The sequence below is a fragment of the Muntiacus reevesi genome, chromosome 5 (assembly GCF_963930625.1).
Source record: "Muntiacus reevesi chromosome 5, mMunRee1.1, whole genome shotgun sequence".
Lineage (NCBI taxonomy): Eukaryota > Metazoa > Chordata > Mammalia > Artiodactyla > Cervidae > Muntiacus > Muntiacus reevesi.
Genome location: NC_089253.1, coordinates 68376790 through 68393065, shown reverse-complemented (window position 1 = coordinate 68393065; position 16276 = coordinate 68376790). Strand labels below are relative to the sequence as shown.

The following is a 16276-nucleotide window of genomic DNA, read 5'->3' as shown; positions in this document are numbered from 1 at the left end:
GAATTTGGTTTCCTCCTGACCCTGCAAGGCTGCCCAAAGATTGTTCTTTCAAAAGGCAGGTGCCTTTAAGACAAGAGCATTTCTGAGTGTAGACTTACATCTCATCTTCTCCTATTTTTGGCCAGTCAGTTATTTTCTATGTTAACAGTTCTTTGATGCTTAGATGTCATCATGAGGATGGTTGGTCTGAATCATCAGCCATTATGAGACAAGATGACATCCTCAATCTGGTATTTGCCTTGAGATTGCACACTTGCCAAGGCTTAGATTTGTCTCCAGCCATGCCCCTAAACTTCATGTTGCGCTCAGTCACATCTGACTGTTTTGCAATCTCATGGATTGTAGCCTGCCAGGCTCCTCTGACCATTGGATTCTCTAGGCAAGAATACTGGAGTTGATTGCTAGCTCCTCCTCCAGGGGATCATCCTGACCCAGAGATCAAACATGCGTCTCCTGTTTCTCCTGCATTGGCAGGCGGGTTCTTTACCACTGAGCCACTTGTGAAGCACTTAAACTTCACAGTCACTGCCTATAAACACTTCAGTTTGAGATATGGAAGCAGCTGGACGTTTCAGTACCACAAAGTTCCAAATGATAAAACTCATTAAATATACACTGTGCACAAAGAGCACTTCCCTTTGCAAAGCAGTATTACCTTCTATCTCTGCTTCAGGTTGCCTGCTGACTACTAGTCCAAGTTCACCTACTTTTTTTTTTTTTTTTTTTTTTGCTTTTCATATGAATTTGCTGAAAGAAGCTAAGAGCAGGCAGCAGACACCAATATTCTGAAATGTACCTACTATTTCAGCTAATGTCAAAGACTCAATTGTTAATAATCTATAGTAGGGGTCCCCAATTCCCAGGCCATGGAATGGTAGAGGTCCAGGGCCTGTTAGCAACCAGGCTGCCCACCAGGGGGTGAGCAGCAGGCAAGTGAGAGAAGCTGCATCTGTATTTATAGTCGCTTCCCATCACTTGCATTACTGCCTGAGCTCTGCCTTCTGTCAAACCAGTGACAGCACTGGATTTTCATAGAAGCACAGCTGTGAACTGTACATGGGAGGGATCTAAGTGGTGTGTTCCTTGTGAGAATCCAATGCCTGATGATCTGAGGTGGAGCTGAGGTGGTGATGCTAGCACTGGGGGGAGGCTGCCCCATCTCCCATTATTCCCAGATGGAACTGTCTAGTTGCAAGAAAACAAGCTCAGGGCTCCCACTGATTTTGCATTATGGTGAGTTGTATAATTATTTCATTATATGTCACAATGTAATAATAATAGAAATAGAATGCATAATGAATGTAATGCACTTGAATCATCCCCAAGCCATCCTCACCTACCTGGTCCATGGAAAAACTGTCTTCAGTGAAACTAGTCCCTGGTGCCAAAAAAGGTTGGGGACCACTGATCTATCACACACAGTTGATTAGATGGGTTCTGAAAAAATACTTTACACTACATAATAATGGTTTCTAATCTTACACTCAATTACCTCCAATAGTCAAATTCCTGTTTTTAACTGGTTACTTTTAACACTTCACTTCATTGGTCATGACCAAGTCACATGGTACCTCCACTGCAAGGAAGTCTAAGAAAGTGAGTTTTTAGTCTTTTAGTCTCAAGAGGAGAGAAAGTGGTTTATAAGAAGTTTGGAATACGTATTAAGTGAGCCTAGTTCTGCTATATGGCACAGTTGAAATATAACTGATATAACTTGTAATAATTCAAAAGAAAAAAGAGGCATGTTTTGACTAGGGATTTTGGGACTGACATATACACACTGCTATATTTAAAACAGACAACCAACAAGGACTTACTATATAGCACACAGAACTCTGTTCAATACTCGGTAATAACCTAAAAAGGAAAAGAATTTGAGAAAGAACAGACTCGTGTGTGTATATTGTTTATATATATATAAAACAGAATCACTTTACTTTACACCTGAAACTAACACAACATTGTTAATCAATTCTACTCCAATAAAATTTTAAAATATTTTTTAAAAGAGTTAAAAAAAGAAGACTGAGTTCAAATCTCCACATCCACAATACTTAGGCATACGAACTTATCCAACCTACTGAAACCCTGAGTTTTAGTGTCTCACCTTTAAAATAGAGTGGTTCAGTTCAGTTCAGTTCAGTCCCTCAGTCATGTCTGACTCTTTGTAACCCCACCGACTACGGCATGCCAGGCTTCCCTGTCCATCACCAACTCCCGGAGTTTACTCAAACTCATGTCCATTGAGTTGGTGATGTCACCCAACCATCTCATCCTCTGTCATTCCCTTCTCCTCCTGCCTTCAATTTTTCCCAGCATAAGGCCCTTTTCCAATGAGTCAGTTCTTCTCATCAGGTGGCCAAAATATTGGAGCTTCAGCTTCAGTATCGGTCTTTCCAAAGTATATTCAGGACTGATCTCCTTTAGGATGGACTGGTGGGATCTCCTTGCAGTCCAAGGGACTCTCAAAAGTCTTCTCCAACACCATAGTTCAAAAGCATCAATTTTTCAGCACTCAGCTTTCTTTATAGTCCAACTCACATCCATACATGACCACTGGAAAACCCATAACCTTGACTAGATGAACCTTTGTTGACAAAATAATGTCTCTGCTTTTTAATATGCTCTCTCAGTTGGTCATAACTTTCCTTCCAAGGAGTAAGCGTCTTTTAATTTCATGGCTGCGATCACCATCTGCAATGATTTTGGAGCCCAAAAAAATAAAGTCAGCCACTGTTTCCACTGTTTCCCCATCTATCTGATATGAAGTGATGGGACCAGATGCCATGATCTTAGTTTTCTGAATGTTGAGTTTTAAGCCCACTTTTTCACTCTCCTCTTTCACTTTCATCAAGAGGCTCTTTAGTTCTTCTTCACTTTCTGCCAGAAGGGTGGTGTCATCTGCATATCTGAGGTTATTGATATTTCTCTCAGCAATCTTGATTCCAGCTTGTGCTTCCTCCAGCCCAGCGTTTCTCATGATGTACTCTGCATATAAGTTAAATAAGCAGAGTGACAATATACAGCCTTGACGTACTCCTTTTCCTATTTGGAACCAGTCCATTGTTCCATGTCCAGTTCCAACTGTTGCTTCCTGACCTGCATATAGGTTTCTCTAGAGGCAGGTCAGGTGGTCTGATATTCCCATCTCTTTTAGAATTTTCCACAATTTATTGAGATCCACACAGTCAAAGGCTTTGGCATAGTCAATAAAGCAGAAATAGATGTTTTTCTGGAACTCTCTTGCTTTTTCGATGATCCAGTAAATGTTGGCAATTTGATCTCTGGCTCCTCTGCCTTTTCTAAAACCAGCTTGAACATCTTCAAGTTCTCGGTTCACGTATTGCTGAAGTCTGGCTTGGAGAATTTTGAGTATTATTTTACTAGTGTGTGAGATGAGTGCAATTGTATGGTAGTTTGAGCATTCTTTGGCGTTGCCTTTCTTTGGGATTGGAATGAAAACTGACCTTTTCCAGTCAATCTTATTGTTATTTACTAAATATACATAGATATGATATACCAACAGCCAGAAATTTTTGATGAGTCTTATAAAGTATTTCTTTCATTTATGTTTACAACATTTAAGCAGCTACTCAGTTATAATGACTTTTGTCTACACTGTACATGTGTTTAAAGGGGAAGTTATTATTATCAAGCATGTATGGAATATTGATACAGTAGACAGATTCCTGATTCTTAGTGTGTTCATTAGTATTTTCCCCACTTAATATTAATTCTGACTTTCTAATAAAGTTGATGAAAGTTCTGGAGAATCCATACGTGACAGCAAAAGGGAGGCAAATACCAACGCTACCTTAACTGATATTTTCACTCTAGGAGTTCTGGCTTTGATTCTGGGGGCCTGCACTTGTTATTGGTCTGAAAGGACATGCTGATTTTCTTCGTGTTTGCATTTCTTTGTTAATTAAAGCACAATTGGAAATGTGCCGCCAGACTAGTTTTAAAAAGCCTTCAACTCCAAAGAAGTGGAAATCTAGTACTGTGCTTCCCTGATGCAGAATGTTAAGCAATCTCAATGTTCTTCAGTTTTGTCATTAGCATAATGCATTTGTAGACTCTCTATGATTTCCTGCCAGAGTCAGATCACTTAAAGACAATCAGAGTGGCCATATTGAGGTTTACAGATAACCATTTTAAGGATGAGAAACTGTTCAAATCTTTTGAATTCAGTTTCCTAAACACTAGATGCATATTTATAAAAATCACTCAAGGTGTTGTTTTTTGGCTTTATCCTTGAAAACAAATGCAAATCAGAAGATTACAAGGATAATATTTAACACAAATATTGATACAAATATTATGAAACAGCAAGCTGTTAATTCTGGATTGTGACTGTCGTCACTGGGAACAAACCCTGTTTAACAGGAAATATAAAGAGAGAGAGGAACTGTCAATTTTAAGATCTAAGAGAATTTCTTAGAGTTCAACAGGAAGTTGTTCACACAAAAAGAATAGCAAAGGACCAAGGACAGAAAGTCAGAGTTTAATAAGCATAGTTTAATAAGTTTGTAAGTTTAATAAGAGTTAAGCATATGGCTGCATGGATTCCAGAATAACCAAGGGGACCAAGAATACAGACAGGTCAGTTCATGTCAATATGGAAGAGCAGCCTACAGACCTTGGAAGCTCCTGAGGGTGTTCTCATTAATGTCTGGTTTCATCAGCCCCACCCAGATCAGAAAAAGCTGATAAGGCATTTAATAGCCTTGGCCTTCTCCAATCTGGCATTTTGGTAAGTGTATCAATGAATATCGGACACAACTGAGCAACCAAACTGATCAATGAATATAAGAATCTTAAATATAATATTAAAATTGGGATAATGGTCATATTAATGATAAATACATTAGTCATTCTTCTTCAATACTAGTGATTTGTGGGGGTGTTGCCACTCTGAGACAACCTTTTCTAGCTCTGGGAATATAAAACAACCTTTATGCTTCAGGAATATACAAGTTATTTCAAAAGTATCTTTTAGTATTACAAATATTTTTTAAAATTTCATGATATGCTAGAGCACTATTATCTTTTAGATAAATTAAGGATTTAAAATACATAACTATAATATAATGTGTGTATACTAAATCTTTATTTATACCTATTATTATATCTGTCTTAGTTATGGTAAATGATACTTTAATACAGTATACTTTCCTATGAATTCCTTATGCTATAGATTAGTCTTATTTAAATCGTCCTAGCATTTTTATGGAATGAAAAGTGCTTTGAGTTTTGTGGCAAATATATAGATTTGTTTCCTTCTAAACATATTTATTACCATATGAAGCAAATGATCTCGGATTTAAAAGGAGTTTGGGAATCTTCTAGCCTGTCATCAAATGCAGAGATTTTTTTTTCTACACAAATGTGTACCTGACACTTAAGATGAATCCTTTGTTGGAATATTCTGTATCTCACAAGTGAGTATGTCAGTCTATTATTCAGTAGTATCTAATTATTGGAAATATCTTTTTCATGTTGAATGCAAATCTACTCATTTTTATTTTTATATAATTTTTATTTATTTATTTATCACTGTCCTGGGTCTTCATTGTTGCATTCAGGCTTTCTACCCATTTTTCTTAAATTTTTCCCTCTTGATAAATGTAGTACATGACGGTTCTTTAAAATTTGTAGGCTGACATTATGCCTTCCTTTAGACATAATGTTTTTCAGTCTCAGAACTCCAACTCTTGATGGTTTCTAAATCCCTTAAACTCTTGGTTGCTTTCTGTTGGATGCAGATTTTTGGGTCAACATTCAACATACACAGTGGCATTCAGAATTAAACACTATGCATCAAACATAGTCCAACGGAGAAACTTTTCTAAGATTTTTGTATAATCTTATTCATTTTGTGTATATTCCAATAGTATAATATACTGAAAAGAGCACCATTTATGAGGCCATAAGATCTGGAATCCCATCTCAGTTCTGCTACGATTTAGCAACTGAAACTTGGGGTACACAGTCACAATGGTCAGAGACTTTTGTGTGTTTTTTTTAACCGTATGTGCAGAGAATGGTGGCATCCTGGTTTCAATCACTTAGATCAGGGGTCCCCAACTCCTAGGCCATTGACTGGTAATGGCAAAGCTTCATCTGTTGCTTCCTGTCACTTGTTCCCCATCGCTTGCATTACCACCTGAACTACCCTATCCTCATCCCTTTTGCCTCCATCCTTGGAAAAACTGTCTTCCAAGAAACTGGTCCCTGGTGCCAGAAAGGCTGGAGACCCCTGGCCTAGGTGAGGGATCAAAAGTGTGCTCTCTGAAGAAAGGACAGGAAAGGCATAGGATTCAGAGTGGTCATTAGCAGGTGTGAAGTACAAGGCCATTCTTCTACAGTTCACTCAAATGCAGCTTTGCCTCCCTTGATAGAGTCTCAGAAACTTCTTCTTTGGGAAAAGTAACTAGCCTAAAAGAAAGACCTCTACACAATGGCATTTGGGCATCACCCCCCCCAATCCCACACCACAGTGAAATGGGACAGCTTCCTTGTCCAATCACTTTAAAAGCAACTGAAGCCTGCCAATCAACAAGATCTGCACATGTATGTTCACAAACCGGCACTCCAGTTTCTCATGCGCATGTGTAAACTAATAGGGGAAGATTGCCAATTGCATAAGGAAGGCTCCAACATAGAAGAGAAGATGAAAATAACCAATTAAAAGAAAAACACCATGGAGAAAATCAATAACACAGAGACTGAAGAAAAGTGAACCTCTGAACTTGAATTATTATCTGTGCTGATTATTTTTCACTGCCACACCTCCAATCCATTCTACATACTTCTGTGCCCTGCCCTGGGACCAAGTCCTGCAAACTGTGTCACTTTGGCAGGTTTCCAGATGGGTTAAGTTGTTTGTTTGTTTGTTTCTAGGGTTTTCTTTGGCTGCACTATGCAGCATGTGGAACTTCCCCAACCAAGGACTGAACCCTCACCCTCTGAACTGGAAGCACGGAGTCTTAACCACTGAACAACCAAGGAAGTCCTTCCAGATGAGTTTAGTCTAACAAAACACTAGTGTCCAGGAGGAAGAAGTTAGTGGTATTTCTTCCTCATTTCTCTCTCTCTTTTGGTGAGGAGAGGCAATAGCTGAATTCCTGGCAATAACTGAATTTCTCTGCAAGTAATAAAAAGGTCACAGCCAGCGGTAGGGGCTATAAACTTCTCCTTGGCTCTCACTATAACCATTAAAGCTACTTCTTCCTTTAATTCTTCCACCCTGGCAGCAGCAAAGTCTCAACTGCGGTTGTACTCTGGAGTCCAAGACTTTTCTGAGCCTTCACCCTGTTCATATCTCTGCATGTTCCCTCTTCTTTTTTTAGCAGTTTGAGGGATTTAATCTTGCTTTTTGGTTTATTGGGATATAGTTGCTTTACAATATCATGTTAGTTTCTGCTGTACAATGAAGTGAATGAGCTATATTTTTAACACTATGTGAGGAATAAACCCTGAGGTGAATTTTGCCTCCCGACCCTATGTGCCCCAGTATTTCAGAGAAATATGAGATATTTTATTAATAAAATCAGAACTGAGAAATATGAGATATTTTATTACTTAAAACAGAATGCTACAAAAAAGGAATGATCATAACAGTAGAAATATTTCATGAAAGTTAAAAAGCTATTGCTAAAATATTCATCAAAATTTCATTAGAAGGGTAGAAAGGAAGTCTGTCACAAAAATAGAATGGGAAAGGTAGAGGCCCAGGGTGAAGGAGAGGACAGAGAGGTTTAAGAGACTCAACATATAATTCTTATAGGTTCAACATCCAGCCAATAAGAACCACATGAAGAAAGAATAAAAGAAAACAGAAACAAGGAAATGACCACAGAAATAAGTTAAGAAAATCAACATGCTGAAACACTAATTTCTTTTGATGTATTACAAATTTATATTTAAAACAGGCTGACTGCTATGCACTATTAGCAACCAACAAGTATACTGAGGCATTAAAGTTGGGAAAATATATTATTTTTAGTTTGAATTTCAAAAAGAGTCAGTTTCTGCACTTGAAGTTAACAATGTTTTATTAATGCTACCAATCTGTAACTCTGTTGCTAATTTTTAATTTCATTATATAATTTTCTCATTCATAACCTGGGGCAATTTTTGCATATACAGCTAGATATTATAAAGAAACATGTCTACCAAATGCAAATTCAGCCTTAAATTAATCAATTCCATTTATCTTTGTGATAGGTCCACCTTGGTTATAAAAGTATGTACTTGTATATGTACAAAATTATTTATTTTTTTACTATTAACTATAAAATAGTTAAACTATTTATACTAATGAAAGAGCAGATGAAGTTAAGTCCAGGGTTGTCTGGTCTTGAATTGTGTAAAACAATTCAAATGCAAAACACATTTTGATATAGACTATTTTACTAATTTATTTTCTGTAAATGATTTTACCTTGCCCCAAAACAGAGGAATGCATTTGAAATCCAGAAACTACACATTTTAATGCTTGCTGGTATAAGTAATTGGGCTATATCATAATTGCTTTGATGCAATAGTAAAGTCTGAAATATAATCTTGAAAATGCATCACATAAAAATATTGCCCCAAGTAAATGTAAAGTAATTTTTGTCCTAGGCAAATGCTGAAAATCAACATGCTGACTAAACAAATACCATATGCAAATCACTGCATATGAAAAGTATCCTCTAAAGTGGCGTCCAACAATCCCCATTCTGGAATTCACCCTTGTGCAGTCCTCCCCCTTGAGCATGGAATGAACCTAGTCTCTTGCTTTAAATGAACAGGAACATAGCAAAAGTGATGAGATGTCACTTCTGACATTAGGTTATCAGAAGAATGTGCCTCTCATCTTGGCTATTTCTCCTGTTCTCTTGTTCACTCACTCTGAGGGAAGCCAGTTTACAAGTTATAAGCTGTCCCATGGAGAGAGAGGTCCACACAGCGAGAAATGGAGGGATGCCAGTGGCCAGCAGGCAGAGGAATTGAGGCCCATGTGAGTGAGCTTAGAAGTAGATCATCCCCCAGTTGAACCTCCATATGAGATCCCAGCTCAGGCTGGGAATAAGAGGGTAACCTCATGAGAGCTGAGGCCTACAGCAAAGTCCCTCTCAGATTCCTGATGCACAAAATGATAAGGTCATGAATATGTACTATTTTAAGTTGCTTCAGGTGGAATTTGTTGTGAAGGAAAAGGGTAAAGTTCTGATTCCAATAATTTTCAATGAAAAATGGAATAAAGTTACAATCCCCCCCAAATGTTGCATATTCTGTGAAAAAGAAGAAAACTTTCTCTCAGCAAAATTAATAATCCTAATTGGTGACTTTAAAACTTACCATTCTATTTAAATGTATTATGAACAATGTAATTGAACATGCATGCCAAAACATAGTTATAATCATGCCACTGCTCTTCTTAAAAAGAAGTCCACTCCAATCTTAAATGTGGCCTAAAATGCCCTGGTGTGGTAAGATCCCATCTATATTTCAGTTTAGTTCAGTTCAGTCGCTCAGTCGTGTCCAACTCTTTGCGACCCCATGAATCACAGCACGCCAGGCCTCTCTGTCCATCACAAACTCCCGGAATTTCACTCAAACTCATGCCCATCGAGTTGGTGATGCCATCCAGCCATCTCATCCTCTGTCATCCCCTTCTCCTCCTGCCCCCAATCCCTCCCAGCATCAGAGTCTTTTCCAGTGAGTCAACTCTTCGCATGATGTGGCCAAAGTATTGGAGTTTCAGCTTCAGCATCAGTCCTTCCAGTGAAAACCTAGGACTTATCTCCTTCAGGATGGACTGGTTGGATCTCCTTGCAGTCCAAGAGACTCTCAACAGTCTTCTCCAACACCACAGTTCAAAAGCGTCAATTTTTTGGCGCTCAGCTTTCTTCACAGTCCAACTCTCACTTCCATACATGACCACTGGAAAAACCATAGCCTTGATCAGATGGACCTTTGTTGGCAAAGTAATGTCTCTGCTTTTTAATATGCTATCTAGGTTGGTCATAACTTACCTTCCAAGGAGTAAGCGTCTTTTAATTTCATGGCTGTGATCACCATCTGCAATGATTTTGGAACCCAGAAAAATAAAGTCTAACACTGTTTCCACTGTCTCCCCATCTATTTCCCATGAGGTGATGGGACCAGATGCCATGATCTTAGTTTTCTGAATGTTGCGCTTTAAGCCAACTTTTTCACTCTCCTCTTTCACTTTCATCAAGACGCTCTTTAGTTCCTCTTCACTTTCTGCCATAAGGGTGGTGTCATTTGCATATCTGAGGTGATTGATATTTCTTCTGGCAATCTTGATTCCAGCTTGTGCTTCTTCCAGCCCAGCATTTCTCATGATGTACTCTGCATATAAGTTAAATAAGCAGAGTGACAATATACAGCCTTGACGTACTCCTTTTCCTATTTGGAACCAGTCTGTTGTTCCATGCCCAGTTCTAACTGTTGCTTCCTGACCTGCATACATGTTTCTCAAGAGGCAGGTCAGGTGGTCTGGTATTGCCATCTCTTTCAGAATTTTCCACAGTTTATTGTGATCCACACAATCAAAGGCTTTGGCATAGTCAATAAAGAAGCAATACATGTTTTTCTGGAACTCTCTTGTTTTTTCAATGATCCAGAGGATATTGGCAATTTGATCTCTGGTTCCTCTGCCTTTTCTAAAACCAGTTTGAACATCTGGAAGTTCTTGGTTCACGTATTGCTGAAGCCTGGCTTGAGGAATTTTGAGCATTACCTTACTAGCATGTGAAATGAGTGCAACTGTGCGGTAGTTTGAGCATTGTTTCAGATTGGCTTTCTTAGAGATTGGAATGAAAACTGACCTTTTCAAGTCCTGTGGCCACTGCTGAGTTTTCCAAATTTGCTGGCATATTGAGTGCAGCAGTTTCACAGCATCATCTTTCAGGATTTGAAATAGCTCAACTGGAATTCCATTCCTCCACTAGCTTTGTTCGTAGTGATGCTTTCTAAGGCCCACTTGACTTCACATTCCAGGATGTCTGGCTCTAGGTGAGTGTTCACACCATTATGGTTATCTGGGTTGTGAAGATCTTTTTTGTACAGTTCTGCGTATTCTTGCCACCTCTTCTTAATATCTTCTGCTTCGGTTAGGTCCATACTGTTTCTGTCCTTTATTGAGCCCATTTTTGCATGAAATGTCCCTTGGTATCTCTAATTTTCTTGAAGAGATCTCTGGTCTTTCCCATTCTATTGTTTTCCTCTATTTCTTTGCATTGATCGCTGAGGAAGGCTTTCTTATCACTCCTGGCTATTCTTTGGAACTCTGCATTCAAATAGGAATATCTTTCTTTTTCTCCTTTGCATTTCGCTTTCTCTTCATTTCAGACCTATTTGTAAGGCCTCCTCAGACAACCATTTTGCCCTTTTGCATTTCTTTTCCATGGGGATGGTCTTGACCCCTGTCTCCTGTACAATGTCACGATCCATAGTTCATCCATAGTTCATCAGGCTCTCTGTCTATCAGATCTAGTCCCTTAAATCTATTTCTCACTTCCACTGTATTTAGCCCTTTCCAATTCTTCCATCATGCTCCACGCACCAACCTCAGTCAAATGTCATGTATTAATATAATTTCTACACAAACTTCAGGGCTTAGGTTCATGGCCTCTGAGAAGCAACCTGAATCCCCAGCTTCCACTTCACTGGTGTAGTGACCTACACCAGTCACTTCTGCCGTGGGTGCTCCTCTATTCTACACAGCCACATTTTTACTGCATTCATAAAATTATTGATGTAACAGAAAGGAAAATATATTGTGATTTACTATAAAAAGTTAACTGTATATTTTCAACTTTGAGATAGAGTAAAATTATCTCTACTCACTTCTCTCTTAAACTTCTATAAAATAAGAAAGGCAATAAGAAACACAAAATACAATTTTATCACCAATAAAATCAGGAAACACTTGTAATAATACATATGTATGAAGAAGTGCAACCAAGAATAGGGAAAACTCATCTAGGATTGGAAATATCTTAAAGATAAGATACTTAAAGGTGCAGACATCAGACAGATGTGCCAGGTGCAAAATTCTTAAGACTAGGTGGCATATCCTGATGAGAAAAATAGCACTGCCCACCTTACTGAAGAGAACAAGACTGTGGAGCAAAGTTTGGCTATGGCTAATTCCGTGAACTATACCAGAGCCAAGCAGAGCAGGTAGGACTAAGTGATGAGATGCACAGGAATGTCATCTACGCCACAGATCTCTAAGAAAGGAGAGTCTAAAAGCAATCAGCAATCCTGTAACTGCCAATCACTGTCAACTTAAAATGAACCAAAAAGCTAAGCCAGTTTACATACACAGAGACACATATATATGATCATGTAGGGCTGTACTGTGAGCCACAGGGCCCCCTCACCCTTCCTAGAGCACAGCCTTGGCTGTTCCCCTACACTATCTTCTTACAATATCCATTTCCAGATACAAATAACAATGATGACAATAACAACAAAGAAATTACAAATATTCTATCAATAAATACAAGAATACAGAGGGGGTAAATGATTAGGAAATTAATCACTGATGGAAAATATACACCTGAAAAACATGTGGCCTCTAAGGTAGAAATGGTGAGGGACAGAGCAGTCTGGTGTGCCGCGGTCCATGGGGTCACAAAGAGTCAGACACGACTTGGTAACTGAACAACAATAACCAAGGTAGAAAGAAAAGAATAAGTCAGTATTGTGATACAGAATATGAGGCTAAACTAAATTGCCAGCATGGGTGCACCAGACTCTCTAGTGACTAGAAACATTCTCAGTAAAATCAGGAGCAAAACAAGGATAAATGGAAATACCTACCGAACGGGAGAAACAGGCCTTTCTAAAACCACCTTGCACATATTTGTCTCTTTGAGTATCTTCTCCCATTCAGGGACAGGATTTGTGTGCAGCAATCAAGGCTTGCTTCAAAAGTACAACATTTAAGGATACACTTACAGGGTTGAGGAAGTGCAAGGTTGGCACCTCATGACCTTGACAGTAAATGCCTCCTTAATCCTGGTGCCTTAAGAACCCCCCCTTGCCTCATTCAGGCCCAGTCCTGCTCAAATTCTCCCTCTTGCATTTTCCACTAGCTCTTTCCTCCTGACAAGCTCAAGTATGCCATTTACAGATAGCCAGCTCATGTCTAGAGTCTGGATTTCTTAGATAGAAATTAAGGGACTTCCCTGGTGGTTCAGGCAGTCAAGAATCCACCTGCAATGCAGGAGACCTGGATTCAATTCCTGCATCGGGAAGATCCCTGGAGAAGGGAATGGCAACCCACTCCAGTATTCGTACCCGGAGAATTCCATGGACAGAGGAGCCTGGAAGGCTATAGTCGGTGGGGTCACAAAGAGCTGGACATGACTGAGTGACTAACACACACAGGAAGAAATTAAATATCAGTCCCTGTGGTCCACATGTTTCTGAGTCTTCCAACTTCTCTCATTAACTAAACCCTATTCCAACCTCCTCAAATTTTTATTGCTGCTTCCAAAGAAATAAATTTTACAAATTCCCCAAACTTGATCTGCAAAGACCAGACCCTTTTATACAGACACATATGGAAGAAAGTTAAAATTTGGGAAGATAGTTTCCAGAATTTTCTTATGATACATATGATTGTAAGGTATCAGACAACAACTTTGTCTTAACAATTTAATATTGACTGTTTTCTCTAGTTTAAAAAATATTGAGTAAAATGAGATAATGTATGTGAAAACTGAAAGTAAAACTATTACATAAATGCCAACTATGATTCATCACTATTTCCTTTTTGTCTAAATCTATTATAAACATATGTCACTTCTAAGTTACTAGAATGAGGCAATATTATAAGAAGAAAAGATTGGCTATTTTTGAAGAAATGTGAAAACTTACTACACAGAACTTTGGTAAAGCTGATTGAACAGTGTTACAATAACTTAAAATCCATAGAAAACATCATCCTAAGGCCTAAATTCAGGTGTTTTCTTTCTATGTGCTTAAAGAAATGAAAACTGACAGTAAAACAGTCCATTTTAATGTGTTCTGAAATATTTTCTTCTTTGAGAGGCAAGTTCTTGACACAGAACATGTTTTGAGGATTGTCATACATAAGGCTTCATCTATGTAATTATTTACAGATAAATCCATTTCAAAATGAGGTAATTGTACTGAAACTAAGCTATTTGCATAGTACAAGACAGGCCTGCTATACACACAGACAATGTAATTTACAGTCACAAGTACAAGACATTTAAAAATACAATAGCCATAAATGGATAAGGTAAAAAGAAAAATATATCTCTTATCTTATCAAGAAATTTCTGTCTAAAATATCACTTAGCTTTAGAAAGTATTCCTAAGTCTGATAATGATCCACACCCACAGAGTAACCTTTCTAAAATTGTCACTAGTGGACTGGTAATCATATTACTCACCTAATTGCATCATTGGTCTCAGAAACAGCTTTCAGGTACTCCTTCAAATAATAATAATTAAAGCAGTATTTCCGAATCTTATACCCCCGCCATCGCCTCTGAATCTATTGAAGTAAATAAAAAGATAAAATATGCCAGTGAACATTTTTAGAAAAATAAAATTAATAGTTCTTCAAAATCAAGTTAATGATGGATGATTAAATCCTATCAAATAAATTCTTAGGCTTTTCTACTGTTGTAAAGAATCCACCTGCAATCTGGGAGACCCCGATTCAGATTCTGCGTGGGGAAGATTCCCTGGAGAAGAGATAGGCTCCCCACTCCAGTATTCTTGGACTTTGCAGGTGGCTTAGATCATAAAGAATCCTCCCGCTGTGCGGAGAGACCTAGATTCGATCCCTGGGTTGAGAAGATACTGTGGAGAAGTACATGACAACCCACTCCAGTACTCTTGCCTGGAGGATTCCCATGGACAGAGGAGCCGAGCGAGCTGCAGTCCATGGGGTCACAAAGAGTCGGACATGACTGAGAAGCACACACACAAATCTAACATTTTATTTTGTGGTGCTAGTTGTGTTTCTTTTTCGACCCCCTGGACTGTAGCCTGTCAGGCTCCTCAGTCCATGGGATTTCCCAGGCAAGAATAATGGAGTGGGTTGTCATTTCCTTTCCAATAACAGAATATATAGTTGCAAATATAGGTTTGCTCATAGATTTATCATACAATATTATAAAGACAAAAACATACTTTAGGTTACTATAATTTATTTTATAACATTTATAATGGTTTTACAAATATTAAATGTGAAATTAACTATTGAAAGATCAAAAATTTGCTTTACTGATTCCTACCACTTTCACTTCCTGACTAAATTGATTTTTTATTTTTTTTAATAACCAACTAGCTAGAAGATTGTATTTTGTCTCATTGAAATAAACATTTTTAAAGGACTTTTTAAATACAGTTGTATCAAAATCTTTAAACAAAATGTTTTATTGTACCTTCATCATGACATTTTAATTCTTCTTTAACTAAATCACTGCAGATAGTGAATGCAGCCATGACATTAAAAGACGCTTGCTCCTTGAAAGAAAAGCTATGACCAAACTAGACAGCATATTAAAAAGCTAGAGACATTACTTTGCCAACAAAGATCCGTCTAGTCAAAGCTATGGTTTTTCCAGTAGTTATCTATGGATGTGAGAGTTGGACTATAAAGAAAGTTGAGCGCCAAAGAACTGATGCTTTTGAACTGTGGTGTTGGAGAAGACTCTTGAGAGTCCCTTCGACTGCAAGGAAATCCAGCCAGTCCATCCTAAAAGAAATCAGTCCTGAATATTCACTGGAAGAACTGATGCTAAAGGTGAAACTCCAATCCTTTGGCCACCTGATGCAAAGAACTGACTCATTGGAAAAGACCCAGATGCTGAGGATGATTGAAGGCAGGAGAAGAAGGAGATGATAGAGGATGAGATGGTTGGATGGCATCACCAACTCAATGGACATAAGTCTGTGTAAACTCCAGGAGTTGGCAATGGACAGGGAGGCCTGGTGTGCTGCATTCCATGGGGTCGCAAAGAGTCGAACATGACTGAGCAACTGAACTGAACTGAACAGTGACAATATTTAACATTTATTGAGTTATTATTATATGTGGGGCACTATTCTAAGGATTTTGCTTGTATTTATGCATTTAATCTTCAGACCACTCCTATGAGATAAATAGAGAAGGAAATGGCAACCCACTCCAGTATTCTTGCCTGGAGAATCCCATGGGCAGAGGAGCCTGGCAGGCTTACAGTTCATGAGGTTGCAAAGAGTCAGA

The 16276-nt window shown here is 38.4% G+C and overlaps 1 protein-coding gene across 4 annotated transcripts in view; it reads right to left on the bottom strand.

The window, feature by feature from the left end:
• SPATA17 (spermatogenesis associated 17) overlaps positions 1–16276 on the bottom strand; it is a 233922-nt gene that overhangs the window by 150161 nt on the left and 67485 nt on the right. For all 4 annotated transcript variants that reach the window (XM_065936726.1, XM_065936727.1, XM_065936725.1 and 1 more), the window contains one exon: positions 14451–14554. In XM_065936726.1, the coding sequence (XP_065792798.1) occupies positions 14451–14554 (104 nt within the window). The remainder of the gene's footprint in view (positions 1–14450; positions 14555–16276) is intronic.